The sequence below is a fragment of the Eupeodes corollae genome, chromosome 1 (genome assembly GCF_945859685.1).
Source record: "Eupeodes corollae chromosome 1, idEupCoro1.1, whole genome shotgun sequence".
Taxonomy (NCBI): domain Eukaryota; kingdom Metazoa; phylum Arthropoda; class Insecta; order Diptera; family Syrphidae; genus Eupeodes; species Eupeodes corollae.
The window spans coordinates 16,033,752-16,049,281 of record NC_079147.1 but is presented as its reverse complement, the minus strand read 5'-3'; the positions used below and the strand labels follow the sequence as shown (position 1 = coordinate 16,049,281).

General features: G+C 34.9%; 3 protein-coding genes across 5 annotated transcripts in view; 1 reads left to right on the top strand and 2 right to left on the bottom strand.

Moving 5' to 3' along the window:
• The window catches only part of LOC129938341 (mucin-2), a 304,608-nt gene that overhangs the window by 162,866 nt on the left and 126,212 nt on the right, over positions 1 to 15,530 (bottom strand). The gene's annotated exons all lie outside the window — the stretch shown is intronic.
• Positions 2,806 to 4,251, top strand: LOC129938343 (lipase 3-like). Its single transcript, XM_056045832.1, has 3 exons — positions 2,806 to 2,940; positions 3,002 to 3,733; positions 3,790 to 4,251. Exons 1-3 carry the CDS (start codon positions 2,830 to 2,832, stop codon positions 4,180 to 4,182), a joined length of 1,236 nt encoding a protein of 411 aa, XP_055901807.1. The 5' UTR covers positions 2,806 to 2,829; the 3' UTR covers positions 4,183 to 4,251.
• LOC129938342 (lipase 3-like) lies at positions 8,665 to 10,217 on the bottom strand. The gene is made up of 2 exons (XM_056045831.1): positions 10,002 to 10,217; positions 8,665 to 9,934 (listed from the first exon to the last, which is right to left on the bottom strand). The coding sequence occupies exons 1-2, from the start codon at positions 10,200 to 10,202 to the stop codon at positions 8,816 to 8,818; spliced, it is 1,320 nt and encodes a 439-aa protein (XP_055901806.1). The 5' UTR covers positions 10,203 to 10,217; the 3' UTR covers positions 8,665 to 8,815.

Genomic DNA, 15,530 nt, shown 5'->3' with positions numbered 1-15,530 from the left:
ATAACCATAACTAACAACTAACTTAATGGTCCCATACGGACACTCTTAAGTTAAACTATAACACTTAATACTAATGCCTTTCGGCCACAGTCAACGCACTAACCATCACGCTACGAGTACTACAAAGTAAGCAGATACAAATGGTATTTATTTTGGTACTCATTGAGTTGTGACCTACTAGTATACTTTTCAATAGGGTCTGCTGGTTGTAAAAGGTATTTTGTTTTTTCTTTGGAAATATTCGAACATAAATTTCTTGAGCTAAGGGCTAAGGCGTTCCACATTCTTGATGTGTGGTTGAGAAAAAGAATCTCTATTCTTGAATACACGTCTGCGAGTATTACGAGGAGGTTTAGGGATGGAAATAAAACTGGCAATATGCACTATTAGAGCTATTAGTATTATCATGGAGCAGTTTTGTTTACGTTATCTGTAAAGGCCGATGTTGGTTTTGAATAAAACACAATATTTCCAAAAATGATTGTCATTTCTTTTAATTATGATAATTTGTGTATTGTTCAATATTATGTATCGAACAAAATATAGGCTTAATGTCTGCCGCAACCTAGGCGGCAAACTTCCACCCGATAAGGTCCAAGTTTTGAAAAACTGAGGTTTTATGCCGTCAATGTGCTGAATAATCTCATACTTTAGCTATTGAATTGTTGCTGGCTTATCGACGTACACCTTTTCTTTCAAATAACCCCAAAGGAAGAAGTACAATGGTGTTAAATCACATCATTTTGGTGGCCAATTGACATAGTCACCAGTGGAGATTACACGGCCAATCAATTTGTGACGCCAAAGAGCCATTGTTTCGTCAGCTGTGTTGCAAGTGACACAAGCCTGTTGAAACCACATATCGTCCACATCCATATCATCCATTTCGGGCCATTCGAAGTTTGTTAATATCTCAGGATAGCAAACACAGCCTCATTTTGGAAAAAAATAATGCCCGATAATTCGCAAATCACTCTTTGTGGGTGCCTCGGGTTTTTGACAATCACTCTTTGACTATCGTTGCCCAAACGCGGAAATTCTGCTAATTAACGAACCCCACCACTGAGGGTGAATTTCTTCGAAAATTGATTGAATTTCCACCATTCTGATCATAGACGACCGAAGCTTGAAATGGTCAAGAAGCTTAGTTCTAGAGTCAATACCTCCTTGAAAGCGAGTAAATGCAAGTCTTTAAGCATAATTATAATCAACAAAGAGCGTGAGAGGTGCAATTGTTATTCCCGACATTGAGTTGAGAGCCGTCCTTCAGCCACACTATCGCGAACAATAGCAATATTTTTTGGCATTAAAAGTTGTGAGCTTGCACTGGTGTTTTTACATCTCATACAGACCCAGTTAGCTTAAATATGTGCATGATTTTTCTGATTGTGCACACATTTGGACGATTAAATTCACCGAAAAAAGGAAGGAAGTGCACGATTTGCATTTTGATTTAAACTCCCATTTTTATTATAAGCCTGAATAACTTTAACGCTCTGCTCGATTGTGTATATTTTCATGGTTCAAATTGAGAAATGTCAAATGAAATACAGAAAAAAACTTGACGTTTAGGTGTGGTTCACATTCAACATCGGCCCTTGAAATTTAAACGACCTTTATAATGCTGCCTTAGCCACTAGGTGCCGCTTCAATCAAAAATTGTTTATATATTAAAAAAAGATGTTTATATGAAGACCCTGTTTGAGATGTGTTATTATATTACTGTCTCTTGGAATGTCTTTGTCCGTAGCGTTCTTTATGTTTCCATGACCAAAACAAGTCGTTTTCTAGTTGTAACGTTGCATTGCACGTAATGCACTTTCGGCTTTCAGTTGATTTTAGACTCCATCGTTTTAGAAACGCTATTTTTGACGTTAGAAGTCTTAATTCTGATAACAAAACATTATACAAAGTTTTATTGATGGTTTCAACTACAGCAGTTTCGAAACAGATCAGATCCAATCACTGTATTTGCAAAAACCTTTACGTCTACAGTGACAACTTAGTGGTGACAAAAAAATCAACTAACATGCTATTTAATGTCACAAATTAACCTTAATTGACAATTCGATAGCGAGTGAAAGTTGCTGGATATGCCGAGGGTTTGAATGGACCATCTGTAACTTGAAAATGAAAACAGCTGTCAAATTAATACATTTCTTAAAATATAAACAATTTTGTCGAAAATAGTTTATTTTTAAACTTAAACTAGTTTTGAAGTAGGTAATACTAATTTAAAACTGTTTTCGAGTTTTAAGTTTTGCACAAATTAGATTTTTTTTTAATTATTTTGATTTTATTAACATCTTAATCAAATTCGTGATCACTTTAGAACGTGAAAGCCCTTTTAAATTGTTTTAACTGTGAACCTTAATAAATAAACTAGGTGGCGTAACAGTCCGTTGATAAATAGGGCCTAGTGACTTAGAAATCACAACTCACAGAGTGTACAAAGTCCTTAAACAAACCTATTAGTTAATTAAATTACTTTTTTTAACCCTTGGTTAAAGTACAACAGTTCTTTAATCAGCACTTCTAAAAATAGATAAGATACGAATTATTTAAGTTGGGATTCCCTTTTTATTTAAATTTAATTTATTTATTTTTAAAATCAGGAAATGTTACCCAGACAAAATTAGCTTGAAAGATTACGATCCTAGTTCTATCTTCAAGTTTGTTATTATCATAATTTGATTGTTTATCAATCATTATCATTAACCATTTAAAGAAGATTTATAAACAATAAGAAATGAAAAAGGTATAAAAGAAAATGAAAACCATTATTTCTTCGCATTAGTTATTTTAAGGCTTGTTTGAAAATTTGTCTATATGATATTAAGTTGGATTTTATTTGGAGTGGTGTTTTCCCTATTTACGCCAGGCCCAGCGGAGGAATTGATTGTGAATGGAAATGGGAATAGAAAAAGTAGCGTTACAACGGTAAGTTAAGCTTCCAACCATCTATGCATGTAACTATAAACGGTCTTCTTCTTTAATTAAGGGCAAATTGGTTGCAAAATATGGATACCCCTTCGAAGAACATTCTGTTGAGACATCGGATGGATACATTTTGGGCGTTCACCGAATTCCATATTCACCAAAACCAAAGGTGAAGGTCCCCTCCAAAAAACCACGTCCAGTTGTTTTTCTCATGCACGGATTATTGGCCTCCTCCAGTGATTGGGTTCTCTTGGGTCCAGAAACTGCATTGGCCTTCCAACTGTCCGATGCCGGTTACGATGTGTGGATGGGCAATGCTCGTGGAAACGTCTATTCTCGAAAACATCGTTCTCGGAGTCCTCGATTCCAGAGATTTTGGAATTTCGATTGGCATGAAATTGGCATATACGATATACCTGCAACGATTGAATACATCTGCAATTTGACGGGAGAGGATCAGGTTACTTATTTTGGCCATTCTCAGGGTACAACTACTTTTTTGGTGATGAGCTCACTGGATACCGAAATTCAGCATCGCATCAAGTCTGCTCACTTACTTGCACCGGTGGCCTTTATGAAACACTTAAAGTCACCATTTCTTAAGTGGACTTCTCTAATGACGGGTCTTCCGAATTTTTTCCCTGAACTTTTTGGCAGCATGGAGTTTATGCCAAGCTCCAAACTAATGGAGATGCTCGGTTATTCGGTGTGCACTGAATCATCAATCTTCAGTGGCCTCTGTTCGAATCCTTTATTCCTCATTGCTGGTTTTGACACAGAAAACCTTAACGAAGTAAGTATAGTATTAGTCTTCTGAAAACCACGTTTTAAGATATAATTTGTTTATAGGCTCTACTTCCTGATATCATGGCCACAGGTCCAGCTGGTGCATCTGTCAACCAACTTTACCACTTTATGCAAGAGAAGAATTCTGGTCGTTTCCGCGAATTTGATTATGGCCTTGCACGTAATTTGGCGAAATATAATTCAAGGAAACCACCAAATTATCCGCTTGAAAATATTGATGTACCAATTTATTTGTACTATGGCAAAAACGATTACTTATCTGCTGTAGTTGATGTTGAGAAGCTTATCAAGGAACTTCCAAAATCAAGCCTTAGAAGAGCCTACTTGGTTCCACATCCAAGATGGAATCATTTTGACTTTTTGTGGGGATTAAATACTCAGGAACAAGTTTATGATGCTATTTTCGAGGATTTAGCTGAAGTTAATAGAAAGTAATGAGTTATAATTAATTTAAGCTAAATAAAGTTTACATCAGCGATGTAAAACAGCAAATTATTAAAATAATTTTATTTGAAAGTAAAAGTTAATTTTGGTTTTGAAAATTTAAGAAAAATGGCAGTTTCGCGAAAAATCTGTTGGAGCGTATTTTATCCATGAACGAATTTCTATGTTTTTACCACTAAAGTCTTCACCCTATGGAAAATTTAAAAACTGAGCCTGGCAAAGCGTTTCATATTCGTGGAGTGCCTTTAAAAAGAATTCCTGTGCTGAACATTACGTCCGTAATTATTCTGAAACTGATGAGCATTCTTGGAAGTATGGAAGGGTATTAGTGTTGAATTGTTTGAGAGTAGGAATACAACTGCTATTTGAATCGAGCATTGTTTGTGGAAATATCGATTAAACAGTAGTAGGCATGAAACATTGCTGCGGAGTTCAAGAGGAGCAAATTTCTCAATAGTGAAACGATCACCAAAAGACTCAAGTACGTTATTAGAGCACCAGCCCCAATCATAAGAATTAAACTTGAGTTTTGGACGAATAGAAGCTTTGTAAATCACAGCTAGATCAGAGGGGGTTAAATACTTCTTGCATCTGATGAGAACTTAAAAACGAATATGAAAATCTGAAGGTACTCTTATCAACGAAACAATTAAATGGGTTAAAAATTTCAGACAAGAGATCATTTTTTAAAATAAGGAAGAGTGTTTGTGACGAAACGGAACCCTAGGGAACTGATTCATTGAGTCACTAGAAGCTTTAGTTCATCAAGATATTTCTTTAGCTACAAATTTATCTGCGTGAGGGTGAGGGACAGGCTGGACAAATGCTGTTTTCTATTCACTCGGAAAGAGACCAATAGAATAATATAGATAGAAAAGCTTACGCTGTGGACCTTTAAACTTAAGCTTCTGTGCTAACTTAAGTTAGTAGCCTAGAGTCTGGCAATCAAAATCTCGGTCTTATACAAGAAAGTGTGATAGCCTGTGATGAAATAAGAGAAATGATACTGTTATTACTATGGGTATGGTATACGTTCATTAGAACTTGGCTTTAGGTAATTGAAACACAAATACGATTTTGAAATCATATTAATTATCAGTGACTTAACTCGCTTTCATTTATCAGGAATGTTTCCGTTATTGGGCCTCTTGAAACAAATAATAGCTCCAGGAACGATTTCCTTAAAGTCCCCAAGTCACTATCTGGTGTGGCATTAGAGGAATCTTCGTTATTGATCCGTACTTTTTCTTAAAAATAGTTGGACTGTCTTTGATTGTTACTAACAAATGCTGCATAATTTATTTTTACTGGAACTGAGAAGACGACTTATCAACTTGAATAGTGAATTGTTTAAACAAGATGGTTTAAAATTACGTAGACTTTTTCCTGTGGGGTGTCTTTAAGTTGCAGGTCTATGCAATTAAACCACAATCGACTGATGCCCTAAAGGAACAAAACACAGGCCATGCCTCAAATTCAGCAAAATCTATGCCGAAGAGTCATTAAAAATTGTAGCACCCAGATCCGTGACACCGTAAGAAGCCGAGGCGGGCATTTGAATAATATCATATTTCATACTTTATCCCGTGCGTTGTGGTTATTTAGAGAGAAACTATTTAGTATTTTTTAGTATTTTAGTATTTATTTATTTTCTTGATTAGCTTACACTTTAAGATACAATATCTTATTTATAGTGTAGCTTGTAAAATGTATAGAAGCTACGTACATAATTGATTTAAATTCAAGTTTTACATATTTTTACAAATTTGCGAATTTAACTTAATCTATGCATTATTAAAGTAAAGTTTAAGTTCCTTTCCCATTTGTTTCGTGTTATTAATACTTTTGATTTCTCGCGGCAATGAATTCCAAATTCTTACTGAGTTGACAAAGAACTGACGTTCAGATGTTAGACAATGAAAACGCGGAATTACTAGATCACGACATCTGTTTGAGTTGAAAAATTTTAATTCATTGTAAAGATCCTCAGGTTGGCGGGTTAGAAGTATGTCAGAGAACAAGGTTATTGTGCGGAATTTTAAAAAATTCTCAAACGACATCCCAAGAAGTTGGGATGTATACTGCGAAACTCTATCGTAACGTCGCAGCCCGTGAATATATCTTATTGCGCTATTAAATGCAACCGTTAATTTCCTTTTACTTTTGAAGTCTAACTTACAAAATATTTCACAGCCGTAAGTAAGCAGAGGTAAAATCAGCGTTTTCACTAGCAGAATTCTAATTGTTAAAGGAATAACGTGCTGTGTTGACCATAGCATGCGTAGGACACCATACGATTTCCCAATTGTGTTGTTTATGTGATGTGTCCAGGTAAGGCTGCGGTTAAAAACTACACCTAAATTTTTAGCTGAGTCGACATAAGCAATAGGACAGTTATTCAAAAGGATTGCTGGAAAGTAAGACACATCAATTTTGTTTTTTGAAACCACGAGACACTTTGATTTCTTTGGGTTAAGAAGTAAGCAGTTTTCAACCGACCAACGCTCAATCAAGCTTAAGTCCTCATTTATACAAGCTGCAGAGTGCTCAATACGTCCCAATGGGCAGCTCAAAGGAAGTTCGTTAACATAGATTGAAAACAACAACGGGCCAAGAATCGAACCTTGCGGAACACCCCTAACGACAGGTAAGAAGTTGGGTGGGGTTTTAAGTTATCGTTTGGCTTTCACTTCGAAGAAATTTGAGACACGGTAAAAATCGTGTTTGTCCAGTCTTGACGAAGTTTGAATGGTGTTTTACACCAATCAGTTGTACTTAAAAATTCTTTATTTATTTTGTAAAGTAAAGTAAAGTAAAGCAAGCGAAAAGTTTCCCAAGCTAAAATCGAAAGGTTTTTGATAATCTTTGAATCAAAAATAAAAAAAATTACTGGCACCCATTTTGTTTTGATATCAATCTTCATTATACTTCAGGAGCACCCGGTTTTGGAATCACAATGAATTTTGATAATATTAAATAATTCGTTCAATTAATCAAACTTCCCATTTTCCCAATAAGTTCAACCCATCACAAAACTAAGAGCTATCGGGCGAAAGCACTGTTTATGTTGTCGGTGGTGGGTCTAATGGCTGAAACACAAACACGCTTCAGCTTTGGCTTCGTCGAAGTTGCTTTGAATCACACTTCCAATATGACATTTCTAAAATGGAACTTCTGTCATTAGCAGCTGTTTTTTTTTCTCCAAATAAAAAAAAAATATGAGTTTTGAAATCGAAAAATTTAAATTATTGAAGTAGCTTACACAGCCTATAATATGGTTATAGGAATCCCCCCAAAAGCAAATGTATTTTGTTTTTTGACTTTTTACAGCAGTCAGACAAAGCAAATGTTCAGCAAATTTGAACTAGATCTTCCCTTAGAAGTCACATTACGTTACATTACGTTATTTCCTTACGATTGTCAAATGAATCCTGAGGTCGAAACTTCATTGTGATAGCATGCATTGAATTTGTATGGCTGAACTCGTAAACGTCAGGCGAAGCAGCAGCTGAAGCCTGTTTCTGTATAAGCCATAATAAAAAAACCTATTCGCGTCTGACAGTTGTCCTTCGTTTAATTTAACTTGTAGATTTGTACAACTCGTGCGGGAGAGTTTGCGGATCGTTTTTCCTCCACCGTAGCATTCTTCCTAATATAGCTCAGTCGTATTCAGTAATTCCACAATAAACATCTTCTAGAACCAAGGAAGCAAACGCTATACTAGACCCTATTCATCTCCTGCTTTGCAAGGCAGAAGCATGAGCCTTATAAGATCCGAAAGAATATTTACTTGAGTCAAGCATCTAAGAAAAATATTCTTTGGATGAGCAATGCTCCCGTATGTGTCAAGCTATACAACTTCGTTGATTAAATTAGGTGTCGCAAAAGCTCAAAGAGAACTAGGGCCTATTTACTTAAAACTCTAAAACATTCCTGTGTGCGAGTAATGTCAGAAATGGAGATGACTTACAGTGTATATGCCGAATTTAAAGGGCTTATTCGCGAACCAACTTTTTCATGACAGGAATGTGAATTCCTCGCAAAACGCAGCGACGTTGACGCCACTTGAATTCTTCGTATTCAACTAGTGGTGTCGGAGGCAACTAGGGGAATACCTTTTACTGCTTTATATAACTGGAGGCGGTCAACTTCCAGCTTTCTCAAGTGGCACATTGGTTGAGGCAGAACTCTACCCTGGGTTGTAAGAGATTTAAACATTAGGAAAATAAAGTTTCAAGTTTGAAAAATTAACGGTTAAATCTTATGCACCAAGTCTACCAACCAGAGCTTTTGTCTGTCAAAAATAGAAATCTGTTAACTCTTAAAGATGGTATTCATATGTATATCACCTACAGCCACACCCATTTTAATGTTTACCTTGTCTCTAGGTGTTCAATTCAAAATATTATACTTGATGTGGAGTTTTCAACTATTCGTAGAAGGCTCCAACAAGTCTTCAAATAAAAATAATCGTTTATGTTACATCTCTAACTCGTATACAATACGAAATTTATATTTCAATGCCTTATCTTCACATTAAAGTTGTTTCTTAAACTACTGATTCTTAAATCTAATATCTCAATCTTATATGGTATACATCATTAAAACTTAACTTTTAAGGTACCTATGAGTCTTTCATTGATTCTAAGTCCTCCATGATAGCATCGTGAAGCTGTTCCTTGATATTCATTCCCCAAATATGATCCAAATGATTCCATTTCGGATGTGGAACTCTATAGGCTCTTCGCATAGTGGTTTCTTTTAGGGTTCGCATAAGTCTGTGAACATCAACAACCGATGACAAATAATCATTGTCACTATAGTACAAGAAGATCGGCACATCTATATCCTCGAGTGGATATTCTGGAGGCTGCGACGATCCATAAGTCAGGCTATTGCGCAATTTACCGTAGTCAAATTGTCGGAAGTAACCGGAGTTGTATTCTTGCAAAAAGTGGGTTATCTGATTGATGGACGATCCTGCTGGAGTTGTAGCGATAATTTCAGGCAGGATGGTAGAATTCAAGTTCTCGTAATCGTAACCGGTTATGAGAAAGATCACGTTAGCGCACAAATCCTGAAGGAGGGAGTTATCACGGCATGCTGTGTATCCGAGTAGCTCCATGGCTTTGGTACTTGGCAGAAATTCCATATCCCCAAACAATTCTGGCCATATGTTGGGTTGTCCCAGTAAAATTGCGGCCATGTCCACTAACGGTCCTTCCATGTTCTCCATAAATGCCACCGGTGCCAACAGATGAGCTGATTTGATTCGGCTATTGAATCTCAAATTTAGGGAATTCAGCACCAAGAATGTCGTAGTGCCCTGAGAATGTCCAAAGTATGTTAGCTGTTCCTCGTCTGTATAGTACAACACGTAGTCCATCATGGCCGGAAGATCGTACATGGCTATTTCGTGCCAATCGAATGACCAAAACTTCTTGAACAGTGGATTATATTTGACGTGTTCCCTTGAATAGGTATTCCCCCGAGCATTGCCCAGCCAAACATCATAGCCAGCATCGGAGAGTTTGAAAGCCAATGAATTATCAGGGCCCAAGAGGACCCAATCACTTGAGGAGCACAATAAACCATGCATAAGGAAGACTACCGGACGGCGTTCTTCGCTTCCGGACTCAACTCGCCCAGAGTACGGGATTCGGTGAAGTCCCAGAATATATCCATCGGAAGTCTGCACAGAATGTTCCTCGAATGGATAGCCATGTTGCTCTACCAACAATTGCTGTAAAATAAAAGATCGATAAGACACAAAGTTCCTACAAACGTTCTCTAAGATTAGCCGTTCTTACCGTTGTCACAGAGCTTTGCCTCGCTTTGCCAGGGGCCCCAGAAATAAGTGGAATAAGTGCTAAAGTAGCTGTGATTAAGTAAATAACCTTCATGGTTGAGTCTTTTGAATTGAATAATGCCAATTGTTGAGTTCTTATTGTTTTTATAGCACGCGAGCCCCCTGGCGTTAAGAATAAAGCTCCCCTATCGTTTATTATCATTATTTATAACGTGTATTGGCAAAATTACTTGATACTTATCGATGGGTTGATAAAATAATTGTTCTTTTTTTTAGTTGTTGTTGTTGAATTTTGCCAAAAGTTCTAAATAGCCGTATAAACCTTTTAATCTAAAGTAAACAACAACCAGTGGGCATTGTAAATTACTTAGGTTTATTGTTGTTTACCTACAAATGCGTTTAAAACGTGCCCCCTAACCCATTTATTATTGGTCCTTCAATACGAGTTAATGCAGTTTCTAAGTGACCAAAAGCTTTTGAATCACGCTTAAGGCATAAAAGTTGCATTTAGAACTCTAATGGCCTAGGAAAAAATTTGCGATTACTATTATTGAATATCATAAATATAAACTAGTTAAGATAGGTTGAAGCTTTGAGGAATTTTTATAGCACTTAGCAATGTTTCGCTAATCTTTTTTGTGTTGCCAACAATGATAGAAATTACGTACATTTAGGTATTAATTTTATGCAAAGATAAATTTAGTTGCAAAAATAGAATAAATTATGAAGGCTTATCGATCTCACTTAAGGCTGCAATTTAGATAAAATGGTCAAAATATTTTTATTGCAGTGCCATTTTTGTTTTGTTTTTTTTTTTTTAATTTATTGGGTTATAATAATTTAAGAATATAAATATTGTTGAAATGATTATACAAATGCGTACATAAAATAACATGGTAATAAAGAGTTATTTAGAATAAAATAAAAACAAGCCAACAAGTAAAGGGGATCTTCTTTTAGAATTTAATTTATAGCTTTAAAAAGTATGTATGATAAGAAATGATTATTTTTCTGAAAACAAGTGTAGAAACTTTCAGGAAATGTTTAACGATAATCTTTATGCTTTCTCATTCGTAGAAAATAGTGAACTAATTTGTACTGAACGATAGTTAGTTAATGCCAAAAAGTCTGAAAATGCTCAAGTTTAATATAAAGCTTTTCAGTATATTGTTTTTGTAATCATAGTAAACTACTATAAGGGTACAACTTGGGGCTAGCAAGGTAGAAATATTAGTCGTGCGTCGGAACCATTTCTTCATAATAAAGGATCTTGGTTAAGGCAGACTGTTAACATTTAAAATAATTCATGTTGGTCCCTACAATTATGTTTTGACAGAAATGCCCATCTTAGGTGAAGTTTTTACCTTCTCATGTATTTTTCCAAGTAGACAACATAAGTTTTTATATAATAATTGTATCTTAAACGCTAAATCACAAATCAAAGTTGACAAGGTTGTTAAAACACACCAAATTGAATAGGGTCCTGTGGTAGCACTTAACCAACCATATGCAGTTTTTTGAGGATTATTTTGAATATGTATATTTTCTTATGTTACCTTATGTAATCACTTTTCATTTCCTATAGTTGTTGAAGTTGGTATTATAATGAAATTATCTAAAGCCATAACAACTATAAATGAAAATGAATAAGTTGGTATTTCTTTCAAAATAATTAAAAAAATTACAATATCTCTTTAGATATTACTTTTCTTGATTTTTAATAGGTCTTTGTAAAATTGTCAGTTCAGTATCTCAGCAATTTTTAAATCAGGATCAAAAAACAAAAAGTTTGTAACTACAGACCGATTTGTAAATTTTTGAAAATACTGTGTGGGGTAAACTTTATTTTTTTACTTGCGACATATAGGAACTATATGGCAAGTTTTGCATTCGTGCAAAATTTCGAACTCGAGATTTTAATCAAACATGATATTACGATATTAGAGAAGTCGAAAAAAGTGGGTCCCGCGATTCCGTCCGGTCGGGTTTGTCTGTCTGTCCACGCTCCTACAGCCTAAACCATTGGGTCGATTGAGTTGAAACTTGGAAGTTAAGGTTTTGAGCAAATTCGCGTTAGGCGTTTTTTTCATTTTATTTTTAAGATCAGAACTAACAGTGGCCATACAATTTTTTTGGTCAAAAAACGAAAATTCGAATTTTCTCAAAAACAAACCGATAGATTTTTTTTAAATTTTCTCTAAAATTTTATTTTTTAACTTGGCTTCTTTCTATAAGAAAACCATATTTTTGTATTGCTCAGGAAAGGTACCGCTCATAGAACTGTTATTTTGTTTTTTAATTTTCTCCGCAAGTTATGAACTGATTTTAATAATTTTTTTTCTAAATAAGCTGCTATATTGTCTTAACAATATTTGATTAATAAAAATGCAATTTTTAATTGTTTGGATTTTTAAAAAAATATTGAATTTTTATTTTTCAAAATTCTATATCTCAAAAACGGGTCAACATTTTTTTACGAAATTCAAATGTAAGACGTATATTTACAATCACTAAACAACTGCATTCCAAAAATATTTTTAGAACAAAATTGGAAAATTTTATATATAAAAAATTAATTAAAAAAAAACTGCTCTAACGATTTTTAAAATAAAAATTTAAAAAATCAACTGTTTTTTGACTAATAAAATGGCATTTAAATTTTTAAAGACAAACTTATTTTTCAGGTAAAATTTTGAATCTTAAAATATTTTTTTTTAAAATTATTTTAACTGTGCATGAGCCCGAAAGAGCGCTTTATTTTGACAAAATTGTAATAACATTCCTATCTTTCATCCAAATTAATGCATTTGGAACACATTTATATGATATATTTAATCAACAATCTATTTAAAGTGTCTATCAAGAAGTAATATTTTGGTAACTTTTTATACCTATGTGATTTTAAAATATTATTCTTTACGAATAAGGTTTTTTCACACATATTTAACTTTCTTAAGTCTATATAAAAGAATAAATAAATTATACCTATTTTGAAAGGTAATACGTACAACTTCTACAACTACTGTGTCACTTCTTAACTAAAATTCAAAACGCACAAAAGCCTGACTGTAAACAACACATTAATAGCAATTTCTTGTACCTGTTCGTATGCTTGTTATTTATTTAAACTTTAACAAAATAAATAAACTGAACGTAAAAACTCCATGTTTGCGCTGAACACTTGTAGTAATGAAGGAATGTAGTATCTACCTTCTAGCTGCCAATAAAATTTCTTCATTATCATAATAAACATGTCCTTATCTATCTATCTGCATAAAGCTAAGCTCGCCAATGAACTAATCTTTATTCGTTTTGGACATCTACCTGCTATCTAACCACACAACCAATAGGCGATCGCCTTACAATTTAAACATTCATGGTCTGCCTCTTTTCTATCTTATTTATTTTCCATCCTAGTTCTTCTAATATGAAATTACTATAAAGCTATCTAAAGGAAAAAAGCTTTGAAGGAACAAGTTGAATCTATATGAATCGCATCGTAGCTTTATAGATAATACAATCCATTTTTCATATACAAGATCGTATCGAAGCTCTTTATGTGAAGACATATACAAGGACATTCTCAAATAGAATGTAGGAAATTTTGTAGACTTTTTGGGTGGAAAATTAATTATCTCCCTTATTCTGCTGGCTGCTTATGTAAATAGAAATAATATTTTTCTCTCGCTCCCGCTGAATTTCTCCACTTTCCATACTAACGCCACGCCAACGACTCGGCATCTGGTCGCCCTAAAAGTTTCTGCTCATGAGAGTACTATGGTTTTCATATACAAAGATCGTGCGATTTTTTTGACAAATCAAATGGCATTTATATCTTTGAAGCCAAACTTATTTTACAGGTATATTTTTAAATCTCATATATAAGTACTTTTTTAAACAGACTCTTAGCATACAAGAGCATACAAGAGTTCGTGCGACCCAGTCGTGCATTTTATTTTAATAGCTTCGCTCTTTTATGTAATTCAGTTGTAAAAGGTTTTGATAAGGATATTCAGACAGACCTTGTTTTTCACAGATTTCACTAATGCTTTTGATAGGATGAATCATGAAATTCTTCTTCATAATATGAGTAAGCTAAATATAAAGTAATTGGACTTAGTTTGTCAAAATATATAAATCCAAATCTAAAGTTATCAAAAAAACCTCAGGTCTTCTACAGGGAAGTGATATTGTACCTTTGGTAAGCAAGGCATACAAGATTCTAGGTTTTATATGAAAAAAAAAACACAAACAAAATTGTTGATCCCTATGCACTCAAATAGTAGTACTACTATCACGTGGCGTGATGGTAAGTGCGTTGGACTGTCACAGCAAAGGTCTTAGGTTCAAACCCTGCCTGTGACATTTAAAGTTTTTTTCACGAGTACTACCTCTTGCGGGGAATTTACAAATCCTCCAAGAGTAATTCTAGTCATGGAAAGTGCTTTCTCAAATCAGCCGTTCGAAACTGTAGGTTCCTTCCATCCATGACAACATTACTCGCACACAGGAATAGTTAAGAGTTGTAAGTGACTAGGCCCCCGTTCTCAACGGATCGTTGCTCCACCTAATTTGTTGTCCTTAAATGTTTTCCTCATGGAAATAGAACTATATCCATTAGGTCCATCCAAATTATTGCTTTTCATCGAAAAAGTCAAGTTCGATTTCACCGGATGTGATTTGTTGCAAAATTAAGGCGTTGGCTCTTGAGTACAGCATTCAATGTGATCTTTTTCTTCCTTTTTTTGGTGTCGTATATTGTCTGCCTTCTTTATCAACCGAGTAACAGTCAATCTACTAGAATTTACCCCAGCTTCTGACTTGACTTATGGAAAGCCTTGAATTTGGAGCACCTATCACTATCGCGCAACTTTCCTGAAATGATGTGACATTCGTGGTTCTTACTTTGTGGTTTTTTTTATACCTCTCTGCTGGCCAGAGAAGATCGCCAATAAGAGAGATGAGCCGTTCGGAAAAGTGTTTACGCAACATATTCATTGATCTTCTTGCCGTATGAGCTGTGGCGCCATCCTGTTGAAACCACACTTCACCTCATTAATTTCTTAAAGTTTGGACAGAAAAAAATCCACAATCATACTTGCATAACGTTCAAAATTGACGTAACTGCTCTACCGTTCTCTTGAAAAAATCATGGGCCAATAATGCCGAATCTGGATATTGCACACTAAACAGTCACACGTTTTGTATGCAGAGGCTGCTCATGAAGTTCACTCGAGTTAGTGGGGTCCAATATCGCATGTTTTGTTTGTTCACACATCCTCAAATATGGAAATGTTCACATGCATTTTGCCGCGGAAGTGAAAATTTAGTTCCTCATGAAGAATCCGTCTCACTCTGCGACTAGAAATCCCTAAAGCAGCCAATTGTTTGTGTGCAGATCACCTAGGGGATTTCAAAATCACCGCCTTTACTCATTCGATGTTTTCTGGTGCTGACGGTTCTAGAAGGTCCATAATATTTCTTCTGCACACTACCGGTATCCCTAATCGTGTCCACCCACAAACAAATC